The 13,708-nt window shown below is 39.5% G+C and overlaps 1 protein-coding gene across 1 annotated transcript in view; it reads right to left on the bottom strand.

Moving 5' to 3' along the window:
• HPS5 (HPS5 biogenesis of lysosomal organelles complex 2 subunit 2) overlaps positions 1-13,708 on the bottom strand; it is a 34,481-nt gene that overhangs the window by 12,430 nt on the left and 8,343 nt on the right. Inside the window, exons 5-12 of the mRNA XM_056851625.1 lie at positions 13,065-13,198; positions 11,590-11,805; positions 10,908-10,979; positions 9,829-9,917; positions 8,457-8,635; positions 8,059-8,217; positions 7,371-7,530; positions 2,041-2,164 (exon numbers count right to left, since the gene is read on the bottom strand). Of these exons, the coding sequence (XP_056707603.1) occupies positions 2,041-2,164; positions 7,371-7,530; positions 8,059-8,217; positions 8,457-8,635; positions 9,829-9,917; positions 10,908-10,979; positions 11,590-11,805; positions 13,065-13,198 (1,133 nt within the window). The remainder of the gene's footprint in view (positions 1-2,040; positions 2,165-7,370; positions 7,531-8,058; positions 8,218-8,456; positions 8,636-9,828; positions 9,918-10,907; positions 10,980-11,589; positions 11,806-13,064; positions 13,199-13,708) is intronic.

Below are 13,708 nucleotides of genomic sequence, written 5' to 3' on the forward strand. Positions count from 1 at the left end.
TACTGAGTCAGACCATTGGTCTGTCAAGGTCAGTAGTGTCCACTCTGACTGGCAGCAGCTCTCCAGGGTCCCAGATAGAGATCTTACACATCCTCTACTATCTGATCCTTTTAACTACCTTCCCCCCATATGAACTTGGTTAGTGTATGACCTAAGGGGTTGTCTGGCTGCTATAGTTAAGTGACTACCATTTTTTGTGCCATCTGTTGTTTTGAAATGTCTGTAGTTTTAAAATATCTACCGAAGACTGTTTAATGTTACTGGAGTTTTCATGAATATTTATTGTTGTCGGCTGATTTTAACGTTGCTACTCACTGTATTAACAGTGAGTAAACTGTAGATGTGTTAATTGAACTGCTTGAGGACAAAGCTATAGACTGCATATATGCACCTAGAATTAACCAATTGATGAAATGAGTACCCAGCTTGCTGGGGGTAAAGGGAAGATGACTGGGGAAGGCACTGGCAAACCACCCCGCAAACAAAGTCTGCCTTGGAAACGTCGGGATGTGACGTCACCCCATGGGTCAGGAATGACCCGGTGCTTGAACAGGGAACCTTTACCTTTACGTAACAGACAGCAAATCCCATCACAACACCAAAGGTTGTGAGGTGGATCCACCCATCTTCCAAGCATCCTTCCCCAAGCAAGTGGTTTTTCCTCCACCTGAAGAGCCATTCAGTTTGGATGAAGGCTCCTTAGGCTGGAAACAGACTTCAAATCACAAAGTGGGAAGGGGGGGATATAGGTAGGATCCACCCCTACAATTCAGTCCTCAGACTATACGAAGCCACTTTTTTCACAGAGGAAGGCAATTTCTTTATATCTGTTCATATATAATACAAAGTGCTCCATCTTGTTTGCTCTGAAAACACAAAAATTACCAAAATCCACAGCAAAGGTCCTCATTCTTTTTTAAAGCTTTTTAAATTCAGCATTTCCATTTACCCCGAAAAGCAAGGACATTTTGAAAGCAAAATTTCACACATTCTCCTGTGCATTTTGGATGCTTCTCCCCTCCCAACTTAAAAGAAAATTTTTAACATAATGTAACTTAGCAGCTGTATTTGGCAACTCACTATCCATTTTTTCCTGTTCAAGAACAGGCAGTTATCTCAAGTGTTATTTGAAGACATCCACCATGAAAACATCGCCCCCCCCAAATAGCTCCGTAAGCAATCCAAGTGTTTCTGCTCACAGATGGAGCAGTTACCGACTGCGCTTTTCCATCTGCAACCCTTCATATTGGCGGACTCTCATTCCAAAGGATTCCCATCACCCAACCTTCAGAAGCAGCTTTCCGGGGACTTTAAGAGGCTACGGTGTGAGGGGGAGGGGGGGGCTGATGTATGTACAGAAAATTGTACATAGTTCCTTGGTTCCCTCCCATTAAATATAAGAAGAAGAAATACAGGAAAAGAGCAAAAATCAGTATAACACTAAGAAAATATTTGAGCAACATACAATAGGCAGTAAGTTTAGATAATTCTTTCCATAAAATTTCACAACTAGCAGTCGTTTGCTTCTCTATGAGGCTGTCTTGCCCGGTATAAAGGATCCCACTGAATTTCATGAAAGTCATGTTTATTCAGGTATTAAAAGAAATAAAATGAAAAGCAGAACAATCTCTGAGTACTCTAGGAATTACTACTGCCACCTTTCCTACAGAGCACTAACTCTTCATATCCAACAGTGGCCAAGGTGTTACAAAATTAGCTGCTTTGTGTCCTAAGGAGACTGAGATACAGAAATCCATTTTTTCTTCCAAGAGGATACACACAGTTGGTATGGACTGTTATTTCTCACTCTCCTCCTCATTCTCTTCAGACCTTATCTGTCCTGGAGATTAGCATCCTTGTCTACCTGCGCCCTTCTAACGGCTAAAAGGAAATCTTTAGCCCCAGCCAGCTTCCATAACACCAGCTTCAAATTGTCACGATCTTGCTTATAAAAACCAGTTATGGATTAACCAATTATGAATAATGGATTTGACAAAACACAAAGGCTGTAATGGGTGAGGAATTTACACGTGATTTTACCTGTCCTTAACAGCTTGAAGAGAGACGAGAGGAGATGGGGAACGGAATGACAATGGAATGCTGAATGGAAGAAAAGTCTCATTCCGATCAGTGTCGACCACCACAGAAGCATGAGATACACTGTCTAACAAACAAAATTAAAATATGAACATGTTGGCTCATTCTGTTTTATGACAAGACATGCTTAAGCATGATCAGATGCCCTATTCCCCACTATTTCCCCTCGCCTCTGAACGGCTGACAGAAATACTGAAGATGGTTCAATCTTAATTGCGACCTTCTCACAAAGGACGTGGTCATACTTTCTGCTCTTCTTATGTTTGGGTGCCTTAGCAGTTTGGAAGCAGTGCTCTTACAGAAAACAAGGTATCCCGTTACCGGGATAAAGGTTTTGCCTAGTTTTAAACCACCCTCTTGCACAATGCACCTTATTAACAATGGGCCCGAAATACAAAGCTTGCAGGCTGAATACCCACATACATTGTGGCTTGGGCAGGAATAAGAGGTTGCACAAAGTGGGGGGAAAAACCCAATCAGTGCCACTGGAATACTTGTGAAATACCTAAGTAATTTAAAGGCACAGACACATATCCTACCACCAGTTCCTCTGACATTTTCATTTGCAGAAGAGGGGGTAGTAATTTTCACTGATTCCCCCCTCCCAATGCATACCCTTAAAAAGGTAAAGGTCCCGTGCAAGCACCGGGTCATTCCGGACCCATAGGGTGACGTCACATCCTGACGTTTACTAGGCAGACTTTGTTTTACGGGGTGGTTTGCCAGTGCCTTCCCCAGCCATCTTCCCTTTACCCCCAGCAAGCTAGGTACTCATTTTACCCCCCTCGGAAGAATGGAAGGCTGACTCAACCTTGAGCTGGCTACCTGAAACCGACTTCCGTTGGGATCGAACTCAGGTCGTGAGCAGAGCTTGGACTGCAGGACTGCAGCTTACCACTCTGCACCACTCATACCCTTACTTCACCTTTATACTGTGCGAGATGGTCTGCTGACCACCCCCAGGAACAAAATTTCATGGAGTCTCTGTGGGCTGCAGCAGGAAAAAGCAGGCAGACCCATTCTCCAAAGTTCACAGTGAGCTGGATGTATACCGGTGTCTTTACCGATATTCTCAATATTAATTATTTTTTTCAGAGTAATTATCTCCCATTTCAGCTATTGATTACATGAAATGACAGGAAGGAAGTGAAACCTTCACAGTGCAAGCAACTCCTCAAAATACCAAGGACTACTGCAGAATAAGGAGAATAGAAAGCAAACAGAAAAACATTTGCCTTTTTGCCACTATTGCCTAAGTAGTAAGAATAAGCAGACTTTAGACTTAGATTTGGGAGGGAAAGCAGCATGGTATAGCCCAATCTCCTCAGATCTCAGAGGATAAGCAGGCTCAGTACTTGGAAGGGAGACCTCCGAGGAAGACTCTGCAGAGGAAGGAAATGGCAAACCACCGCTGCTTCTCATTTGCCTTGAAAGTCCCTTGCTGGGGTGGCCAGAAGTCGGCTGCGACTTGACTAGGGTTGCCAGGTCCCTCTTTGCCACCAGCGAAAGATTTTTGGGGCGGAGCCTAAGGAGGGCGAGGTTTGGGGAGGGACTTCAATGCCATAGAGTCCAATTGCCAAAGCGGCCATTTTTCTTCAGGTGATCTGATCTCTATCGGCTGGAGATCAGTTGAATTAGCAGGAGATCTCCTGCTTCTACCTGGCAGTTGGCATCCCTAGACTTGATGGCACTGTACACATACAAACTTAGATTTGCCTTTTTTCAAAACATCAGTTGCTGAATATGGAAGTTCATTCTTGGTTTTTAAACACTCACAGAATCTGACTTCTCTCAAACAAGCCTGACTACTCTGCATGCCTCAAGACCAGAAGTCAGATTTTTAAAATACTCATTATATTCCATACTACATAGCCTATGCAAAGGAGCCAAAAAGGAAGAAAGTATTCATCAGGACATTATTTCAAGTTCCAACTTAAGCTTACATGTACAACCCTTTTATACAGAAACATGTACATCTTATAGTTTGATACTGCTAGCCAGGTTTAATAAGCCTTCTCCAAACAAAGACATAAGAGCATCTCCCCTCATTTATTTATTGTCCGCCTTTCTCACAGGGACTCAAGACGTAGGGTTGCCAGGTCCCTCTTTGCCATCGGCGGGAGATTTTTGGGGCGGAGCCTGAGGAGGGCTGGGTTTGGGGAGGGGAGGGACTTCAATGCCATAGAGTTCAATTGCCAAAGTGGCCATTTTTCTCCAGGTGATCGGCTGGAGATCGGCTGGAGATCAGTTGAATTAGCAGGAGATCTCCTGCTACTACCTGGCAGTTGCAATAATAAACAGTAAGGAGACTCAACAATTCCAATAATGTATAAATGTATTAAATCACAAATTGCAAGCTGTCACCAATGTGCAAAACAAAACACTATACCCCCTACAATATACAAACTATATACAAAATCAAAAAACAATTATCACAGTTCATAGAACTACAATATTGCATAGCTTATAGGCTTGGAAGGTCACCATTCAGAAGACCATCTGGGAAGGATATGTCAGGCAAAAAAGAGATCAGTGGAAACGCATTGTTGACGAATTGGCGTGTTTTCGCTAGGCAATATATGAAATTGACTTACCGCAAGATACTGATGAACACCACTTTGGATGTTCTTTTATTGTATTCTTTTATTGTAGTCCTATGAACTATGAGAATTGTTTTTTGATTTTGTATATAGTTTGTACCATACCAATTTATTAATGTTTTGGTCACAGACCTTAACAATGTTCAGTTTGTATATTGTAGGGGTATAGTGTTTTGTTTTGCACATTGGTAATAGCTTGCAATTTGTGATTTAATACATTTATATATTATTGGAATCGTTGAGTCTCCTTACTGTTTATTTTTGCAACCAACTTTACAGTATTGGTGATTTCCTTTGTAACTACCTGGCAGTTGGCAACCCTACTCAAGATGAGTTACACAGAGTGAGTCAGTACAGTCAACAAAATGGGACATTCAATACACCGGAGCTATATTGAGAAGGGGACAGTGTGTCTGCTCTGATGGCGTTGGGTTCTGGCTAGAAACTCTGAATCTTTTTGGCAGGTTTGAATTTTGAGGGAGTTAAAAGATAGAAAAGAACTCCAAATGTGGACACTTCAGCCTGGATCACGCTGCTAATTACCAAGAAAACTGCCTTTGTTGAAAATGCTATAGGCACCACAATCAAATTTCTAGACAACATGACAGTCTACTGCCTGGGATTTTTGAGTCCTGCAGCAAGTCACTTCAGTTTTAAAAGCCACAGTCCTGATCTTTTCATACTAATCCATTATTGGTAATGCAGTCCCTGTTTTCCAAGAATAATTCAAACTTAATTTTTATTCATTTCTCATCTGCGCAATATTTTTTAACTGAAAATATTGAAATAAAGTGGCTAATACCCCTGTATCCTAATACTTCTTTATAAGGTAACTTTATCCCTACCTCCAACCAACCCCCCACCCACATTAATTCATATTTAGACCAATATTCCATATCTCCAGAGAATTTATTCGTAGAGAATTCCTGATTATAAACCACTGATGCTAGGAATGATAACCTCAGACTTACACGGAGCTAACAAAGGCAATAATGGAATTACAAGAAATTGTGAAGCTGGGTTAGCTTTTGGTAGTGGTGATGACAACCAGGGGTTAACCCTATATTTATATATGACGACACTTTTGTCATAGCTTTAAATAATAAAACAAGAAACTCTGAACAGGTTAGGGGTAAGATAGCAACAATTACCAAGTATGATAATTAAAACAGGAAAGTCTTTTTGGCTAGCTTCTAAAGCCAAAGAAAATTTGTCAAAGCCTGTTATCAATCATGTAATTCAGTATGTGAAATTGTTACTACAGGGAATCTTGCATGCATTATCATGACACTACAATAAACAGAGGCAAAGCAAATGAGTATTAACTTGTACTTCGTATCATCCACTACTTTGTAGTGGATACTAAGGAAAAAAATCCATTGTCTCCTTCATGAAACCCCTTGTACCATTAGAAATAGATCAGAGTGTTTAGTACCTGTAAACGTCCTAATTTAATACACATCTTCTAATTTTTAGTGCTTTTGAAAATATTGTTAATTTTGAACTACTTATGCTTTTATGATTTTATCATGTTTTACACTGTAAGTTGTCTCAAATAGGCTCCTGGAATACATATTTCCTGAATAAATAAATTTTGTAGCTCAACTGTTTTAACATTTACTACCAGAAAAATGCAATGCAGTTTCCTATACATTCTTGAGTTGCATTTTAAAGCCCATTGTACAGCAAAAAGAAAGAATATTCCTTTTCATCAAGAAAAATAAACAGCCAAAGTAACCACTATCATTCTATGGAAGGAAAAGAATGTTAGCAAAATGTGAAACATCTCCCATTCAGAAACATCCAACACATTAAAATGTAGAATATGCACAAATAATTTGTTACTTCTGGTAAAACTAACTGCTCTCATATGCAGAGTTACTCTGGTCTCAGTGAAATTAACTGACAGATTGGAAAGCACTGCACTGTTACCAGCAACTACTAATGTCCTGCTGACCTTTGGCAATCAGATGCTTATGAATTTCAGCGTTCGGAATGGAGAGACTGAAGATACCCAGACTTTGAATACAAGAAAGCAGAACTGAATTCTGATGGACAGCTGTGAGCACACAGCACAGGAAGATACTGTTTTTATGAGTCACTCGACCAGTATAGCACACTTCCCATCTTTGTATAATACAAGCTAAATGAACAACATATCACCTTACCTCCTGTCAACAGGCATTAGTAGCTATCCTAATACAGACCCACTCAGTAAACCTCATAAGATACATTCGCTTAATTGCCAAACTGGGTGTTTATGTATTGCTTTATTTTAGGCCACTACTAACCTGAGGGGATCTAGATGGCCACTGTGGAAGACAGAACACTGCTCTAGATTAACCTCAGTCCAAACCAGCAATCCAGTCCTGAATTTGTTAGAGATTTCATTCACATAACAATATCCACATCGTAACTAAAATGGAATATTAGTTTTATACAACAGAACTACCCAATTATCATAAGAAAAATGCCACAATGATTTAAACGAGAAGTAGAACATTTTTAGAGACTGCTGCAACTTATGGCAAAGATAATTCACACAAAAGCTTGCAGAAACTCCCAACTGATGCCAAATAACTGGAATAACTGCCAATCTTGCTTTAAAGCCCATACCAAATCTCCAACTATTTACTGTATACAGAAAAAGTATTTCATAAACATTTACATTACCAAGTTCCAGCTGCTCTTCATCCTGGTGTGCAGAAAATTCCTTTGTCCTTTCATCTTCTGATAAGTTTTGGCTATGCAGTGAGCAAGAATCCTCATCGGATTGACTGCCTCTTCGACTAATAACTCGATAAATTCCAGAATCTAGTATACTGAAACTTTCCTATTAAAAATCATTATAAAAACATCAACATTCTATCCTTACAAATCACAACCTAATTTAGAATACACCCAAAATGTTATGGCATGATTCAGCCAAAGATAAGCACTTTTAAAACTCATTGATTATTATAATGAAATGTTTTGTCTATAACAAATGAAATTTGTATAAATGTGACCTTGTCTATTAATGTGTTTCTACAAACCCTGATTCTAACATTTCACAATACAGTTAGCCAGCATTGTCTAACTAACTGTCGAAATGCATTCATAGACAAGATCACATTTACACTAATTATATTTGTTATAGACAAAACATTGCATCATGATAACTTTAAGATACACTGCAAGTATCATCAAATCTGGTATTACGCTAGAGACATCTCGGAAAATAAAATAAACCTTTTAAACAGACTCTAATGTAAGCTAATCAATACCAAATTTACAAATACACAGGCACAGATGATGAAAACTGAAGGAACAATTTAAACGATTCTCTTTTCTTTGACAGTCCATATAGGAATATACTTACATGTGAAGAAATACTGCTCCTCCTGCTACTGCATGCAGAATCTAAAGGTTCAAGCTTTGAAATCAGTTCTTCAAGTTGACTAATGATATCACTTTGTGTTGAAAGGTCCAACTGTGATTTCAGATGTTCTAGCTTATCTACTGGAAGAACTTTTCTTGCCTGATACAGAAAATAAAAGTGTTAATTTTTTTAAAAAAAATTGCATTGTATTTTATTGGGTGCTACAATAAATGGCCAATGTATTAAAACCGATCTACGTGACATTTATATGAAAATAGTAACCACTGGTGACTTCTACTCTATATTTAATATTACACCTTAACAATGCAATAATTATAAAATAATGGAATTTGTTTTCAGATAATAAATAAAAGAACAAACGTCACAAAAGTTATTACCCGACACAAAACAACAGAATTCTGAAAGAGGCAGCAGATTTTGGCTGCAAGACCCCAGAAGCTTCTTCTAAGCATACGGTCCACACATTTTTCCACTGTCAAAAGGGAGAGATGAGAGACTTTTCCACTGGAGTGTAAACAGAAGAGCTCATTTTTATATACTGCAATATCCTGGATGTCTAAAAAAAAGATTACAAATATTAACATGAATACAGAGTTTCCTAATGTGTATATGTTATTTCATATTTGAGAAAAACAGGTGTACTCTACTTACCAAGAACTTCCTTCTATACATACATGAAATACATGCCTTAAACCCATTCTAAAGTTATGGCAATACTGATTTACACCACAGTGATAAAGGATTAAAACACACTGCCTTGTGGGAAAGTCACATAGGTTGCTACACGTTTGGAAACCACTACACGCAGCAACTTCTAAAAATATGGTCATGCACCAATGTAACTTTCTCACTTCAAATTTTTCTTCTGGCACCTAAGAAAAGTATCATGTATGAAGTAACCCTTATCTTTTCTTGTTTCTGTTTATGCTAAGCTGTTCAGAAACAGCTAAGGAGAAGGGCCCCCCTCAATAATCACTTATTTATCCAGATCTTTTATAAAAGTTGCACAACTAAAATCCACTTTGATATCTTTATCACAAATTTACAAATGTGGGATGAGGCAAGAAGCAAAATGAAATGTTACATTGAGCCTAATTAACATATAGGCATACAGATTATCTTCAGAATCACAACTGGCAATGGAAGGAAGGCAAGGAAATTGTGCTGCATCACCAACAGCTCTACTCTTAAAAGTATAAATCACTGAGCCCTAAGTATGCATGTATGTTTGTTGGTCTGTAAACTTGCATGATCTAATAAAATCTGCTTGAAAATGTTTCGTGATGATGATTAGTATACCTCAGAATCTCACAGAGAGGTGATAAAATGCTTTAGGATAATTTTTGAAGATGTAGGGTTGGGTCCATTCCACAAACAGCATAACTTTCTACCTGTGCAAAAGCCTTTTTGAGCCCATGAAGCTGCCTTATACTGAATCAGACCCTTGGTCCATCAACGTCAGTATTGTCTACTCAGACTAGCCGCAGTTCTCCAGGGTCTCAGGCAGAGGTTTTTCACATCACCTACTCGCCTAGTCCCTTTAACTGGAGATGCTGGGGATTGAACCTGGGACCTTCAGCGTGCCAAGCAGATGCTCTACCACTGAGCCCTCCCCTTTTTTCAATGGGTGCCAGAGCTCTTCCATTAGTGGAACACTGTGTAGGATCTAACCCACTAAAAATAAAATTGGTTTCCATGGCTTTAATAATTTACGAAAAAGACAAGTACACTAAACAACATAAAATTCACCTTTCATTTCACTCCATAGCAAAACTTGGACATTTTGGGGAAGGAAAATATAAATGCCTCTGTCGGTCCATGTCATAACGCAATGGTCACTGCAAAGGGGAAAAGAAGATGTTTATGTCCAGATTGGTCTTGCATTTGTTATCACTCAACCAACTGCCTCTTTGCTTTCATTGCTCCAATTACAGGGATTCCAAGCAAGCAGAAAGGGTCTATACAGGGTCAGTCACTAGGGCTGCAATCCTTTGGAAGTATTACTTAAATTAGTGATATTTACTTATAAATTAGATGTACAGGATTGGACTGCAAAAGTATGATGTGTAAAACTATCAATTTAATTTGTGGCATCGAATTAGTGAAGGATTACCATATTATTTCATAACCAACTTCTGTACTTTTTGCTGCTAGGAAACAAGAAAATGCTTATTAAAAAGGAACACGTTTGTTGTTTGTTATAACAGTGACAGAGATTATTCACACAATTATATATAGTTGCAAAGGAGACTATTTAACAGGACGCAGAGCGCAATCCTGAAGGGGGGGCGAATTGGCATAAGAGCTAGTGTGACCCCATGCCGGCGTAAGTGCCCACTTATGCTGGCATGGAGGGCATTCACTTTGGCCCCTGGACGCCATGCCGCTGTGCGGGGCTCTGCTGCTGGCGCAGTTACGCCAGCAGTAAAATTCCAGAAGCGGGAGCCCACATCAGCGTGGGGGAGGGTGTTCCTAGCGCATTCCAAGGGATGGAGCTGACATTAGCTTCCTTCCCACTTTCGTCCTGGGAATGCCCCCTTGAGCAGCGGCGTTCCTACGCCACCTTTTTTGGTGCTATAGACCCATTGCTTTCCATGGGGGCATTTTCTTTATGGAACATTTTAAATGGTTTTTATTTTCCTCGCGGTGGCTGGGAAGCCTCTGAGGAGGAGGCGTGGCTGCGTTGCTCCCAGCCGCTGCGGATCTACCCCTCCCCCTTTTCAGGAATGGGCTGCCCTTTGCAAAAATATCTGGATGTTGGTCTCTCTATATCTTTAATGCTGCAGCCCTTCAGATGGAATGATCAAAGCACTGCATCATGTATTTACCTCAAATAAAGGAGCCTAGGGAAGGCCAAAGACTGAGGGGAAGAACAGGCAATATTGTACTCCGGATCTGCCCTTTAAGAAAAAAAGTTAAATAAAAGGTAATTCAGTTTTGTGTCAGGATACTTGCCTGTTTAAATTATCTACCTGAATGTTTCATTATTTAAACGCCACTTTTCCATTTGGGAGACTTCAAAGCAGATCATACTTAAAACCAACAAAAAATTACAGTAAGAAAACCCAATTCTGCAAAATAATCACCTCAAGCTACACACATTGTATCAAGACATGGCTGTAGGTTTTGCCACAGGATTGTTCTGAATATTTGGTCCTATTTCAAGTTGTATAGTGGTTGTCTTAAAAAAAACTTGTCCATATTTGCTGAACATTTAGGATTGGGTTGGATTAGAGAATATATTTATTGCACTCTTGGCAACTTTGTTGTGGCTGTTTGTCCCCCCCCCCCAAAAAAAAACAACCAAATTAACTCGCCAAAATCCAGTACATGTATATTTAAGGACTTTTTTTCTAGTTACTAATCATTGTAAAAGATGTGTGCTATCTCATGTCTCTAAATACATCAACCACAGACCAGACCAGCAAAAATAATATACTTTTCCCCCCAGGAAGAACTTTAGTCAAGATGCAAGAGAACACTGAATTACTATGTTGCCATGATCAGTACCTTAGATTAATAACAGGGAGAGGTGGTGATGACAGGAGGCGTTTGAACTGATGTGTACTCAACACCTCCCCATCAAAATTAACCTCCCACATCCGTGAACCAGGCCGCGCACAATATATTAATGGCTGCTGGCTTCCACAACTTTTCCCAGCTGGGAAAAAACAGGCTCCGTATTCACCATCTCGCTCCTTGTTTCCAATTTTCCAAAACTTCTCCCTAATTATCCCAAAACATTACACATTATAGGAAAAGAAATGAGTATAACTTCAAAAAAGCAAACATAGTTTCAAAGTCGTATTATTGTATAATTTTAACACAGAATATTCTATGTTGTATTCCCACGCAGAATTTCTGGGTACACAAGAGAGGGTAACTGATTTCCCTCCTCCTAAAGCATACTACTAACTCCCCCCCCCCAGTTATTCTTGGGGCAGCACTCCTGAGAAGCAGCATTTCAGGCTGCAATGGGAGGCAGGGAAGTCACATTTTTGCAGACAGAAACCATTCCATCTGTGGACGTTTTAGGTGGGCTCCATACCTATGGGCTGTAACCTACTGCTCCACTCTACTGGCTCCTTCCTGAGGCACAAGAAGCCTTACTCAAATGCAAACAACTCGTTCAAAGAACCTCTTAACACTGGAGATGCCTCCTCACACCAGTTAGCTGATTGGATAAGTAGGATACAACCCAATAACTTCTAAGTTTAATACAGTCCGTTTTTTTCCCATTTTATTTACTGCTCAAAGACCAACAGGTCACAATCAAAAAGAAAAACAATGTACAAATTAACAGCTAAATAACTAAAAACATATGTAACATTTCATTTCAAATTTCTTATGTTAACTATACTAGAATATAAGTTAAAATTTAAAAAGCAATAACATTTAATGCCATAGACAAGAATTTGCAACCACCAAGGACACATTTGGATCATCATCTGTTAGCAACTTGCCCTCAAGTACTCTGCATCGGGGCTTCATTTTTTTAATATACCTGTAGATCCATTTCTCGCAGGCCACACTGTATTTCTTACAATCGATGAAAAAGTGCCAAATGGTATCTAGGTCCCCAGAGTTACATTCGCAAAAACGGCTTGAGAAGGGGATCCCTTGGAACGTTTAATATAGTGCTTTCTCCTATGCATTTAGAACTTACTGCCACCCCCATTTATCCTCATATTTATTACTCTCACAGCTTTATATTCAAAGTGCTGTTGGAAACAAAAGAACCTGCAGGTGTAACTGAACTATCATTTATGGAAGACCAAGCAGGAGCACACAGTAAGTTCTGAGAGCGGTTGTCGCTTGCACTGATTATAGGATATAATCACGTATTTTCAGAGATAAACGTGACAAACATCATTCTCCTTTCTCAGTGCAAAATAACCAGATCGCAAAAAAATACATTTGCAGATGATCTACTGGGAATCAAACCTATAGCAGATGAATTACTTTACACCTAGATTATTATTTACCTCTCTGTGTCACATAAATAAGAACGAGTAAGAGAAGAGATAAGCAGTTTTCCATCCAAATAATCAAGCTGAACCACACGAGAGTCAACGGTGGTTATAATCTGAACTGGAAACATGACAAACGCAGTTGTGGCCTATAGATAAAACATAGAAGAAATGTACTTTGGATTATTTCAGGACTGACAGAAGTGCATTAAATTTATTAAAAGTGAGAGTTGCAAAACTGGTTATTTGAGAGAAGAAAGAAAGAGTTGCTTGCACTACAGAAAATCCTGTTAAGGGGGCGTGGCTCAGTGGTAGAGCATCTGCTTGACATGCAGAAGGTCCCAGGTTCAATCCCCGGCATATCCAGTTAAAGAGACTAGGCAAGTAGGTGATGTGAAACACTTCTGCCTGGAGAGCTGCTGCCAGTCTGAGTAGACAATACTGACTTTGATGGACCAAGGGTCTGATTCAGGATAAGGCAGCTTCATGTGTTCAAGGCTTCTTCCCCCTATTTTTGAAAGACATCAATACGTTCTCGAGTTGTGCTTGGGGAAGAAGCCATGAAAACACATGCCTACACAATAATTATATATGAGTATTGGTGGAAAAAACATGGAATTACCTTGAGCTATTGCAGAAAAAGACAGATACCACACCTA

Source organism: Euleptes europaea, chromosome 6 (genome assembly GCF_029931775.1).
Source record: "Euleptes europaea isolate rEulEur1 chromosome 6, rEulEur1.hap1, whole genome shotgun sequence".
NCBI lineage: Eukaryota > Metazoa > Chordata > Lepidosauria > Squamata > Sphaerodactylidae > Euleptes > Euleptes europaea.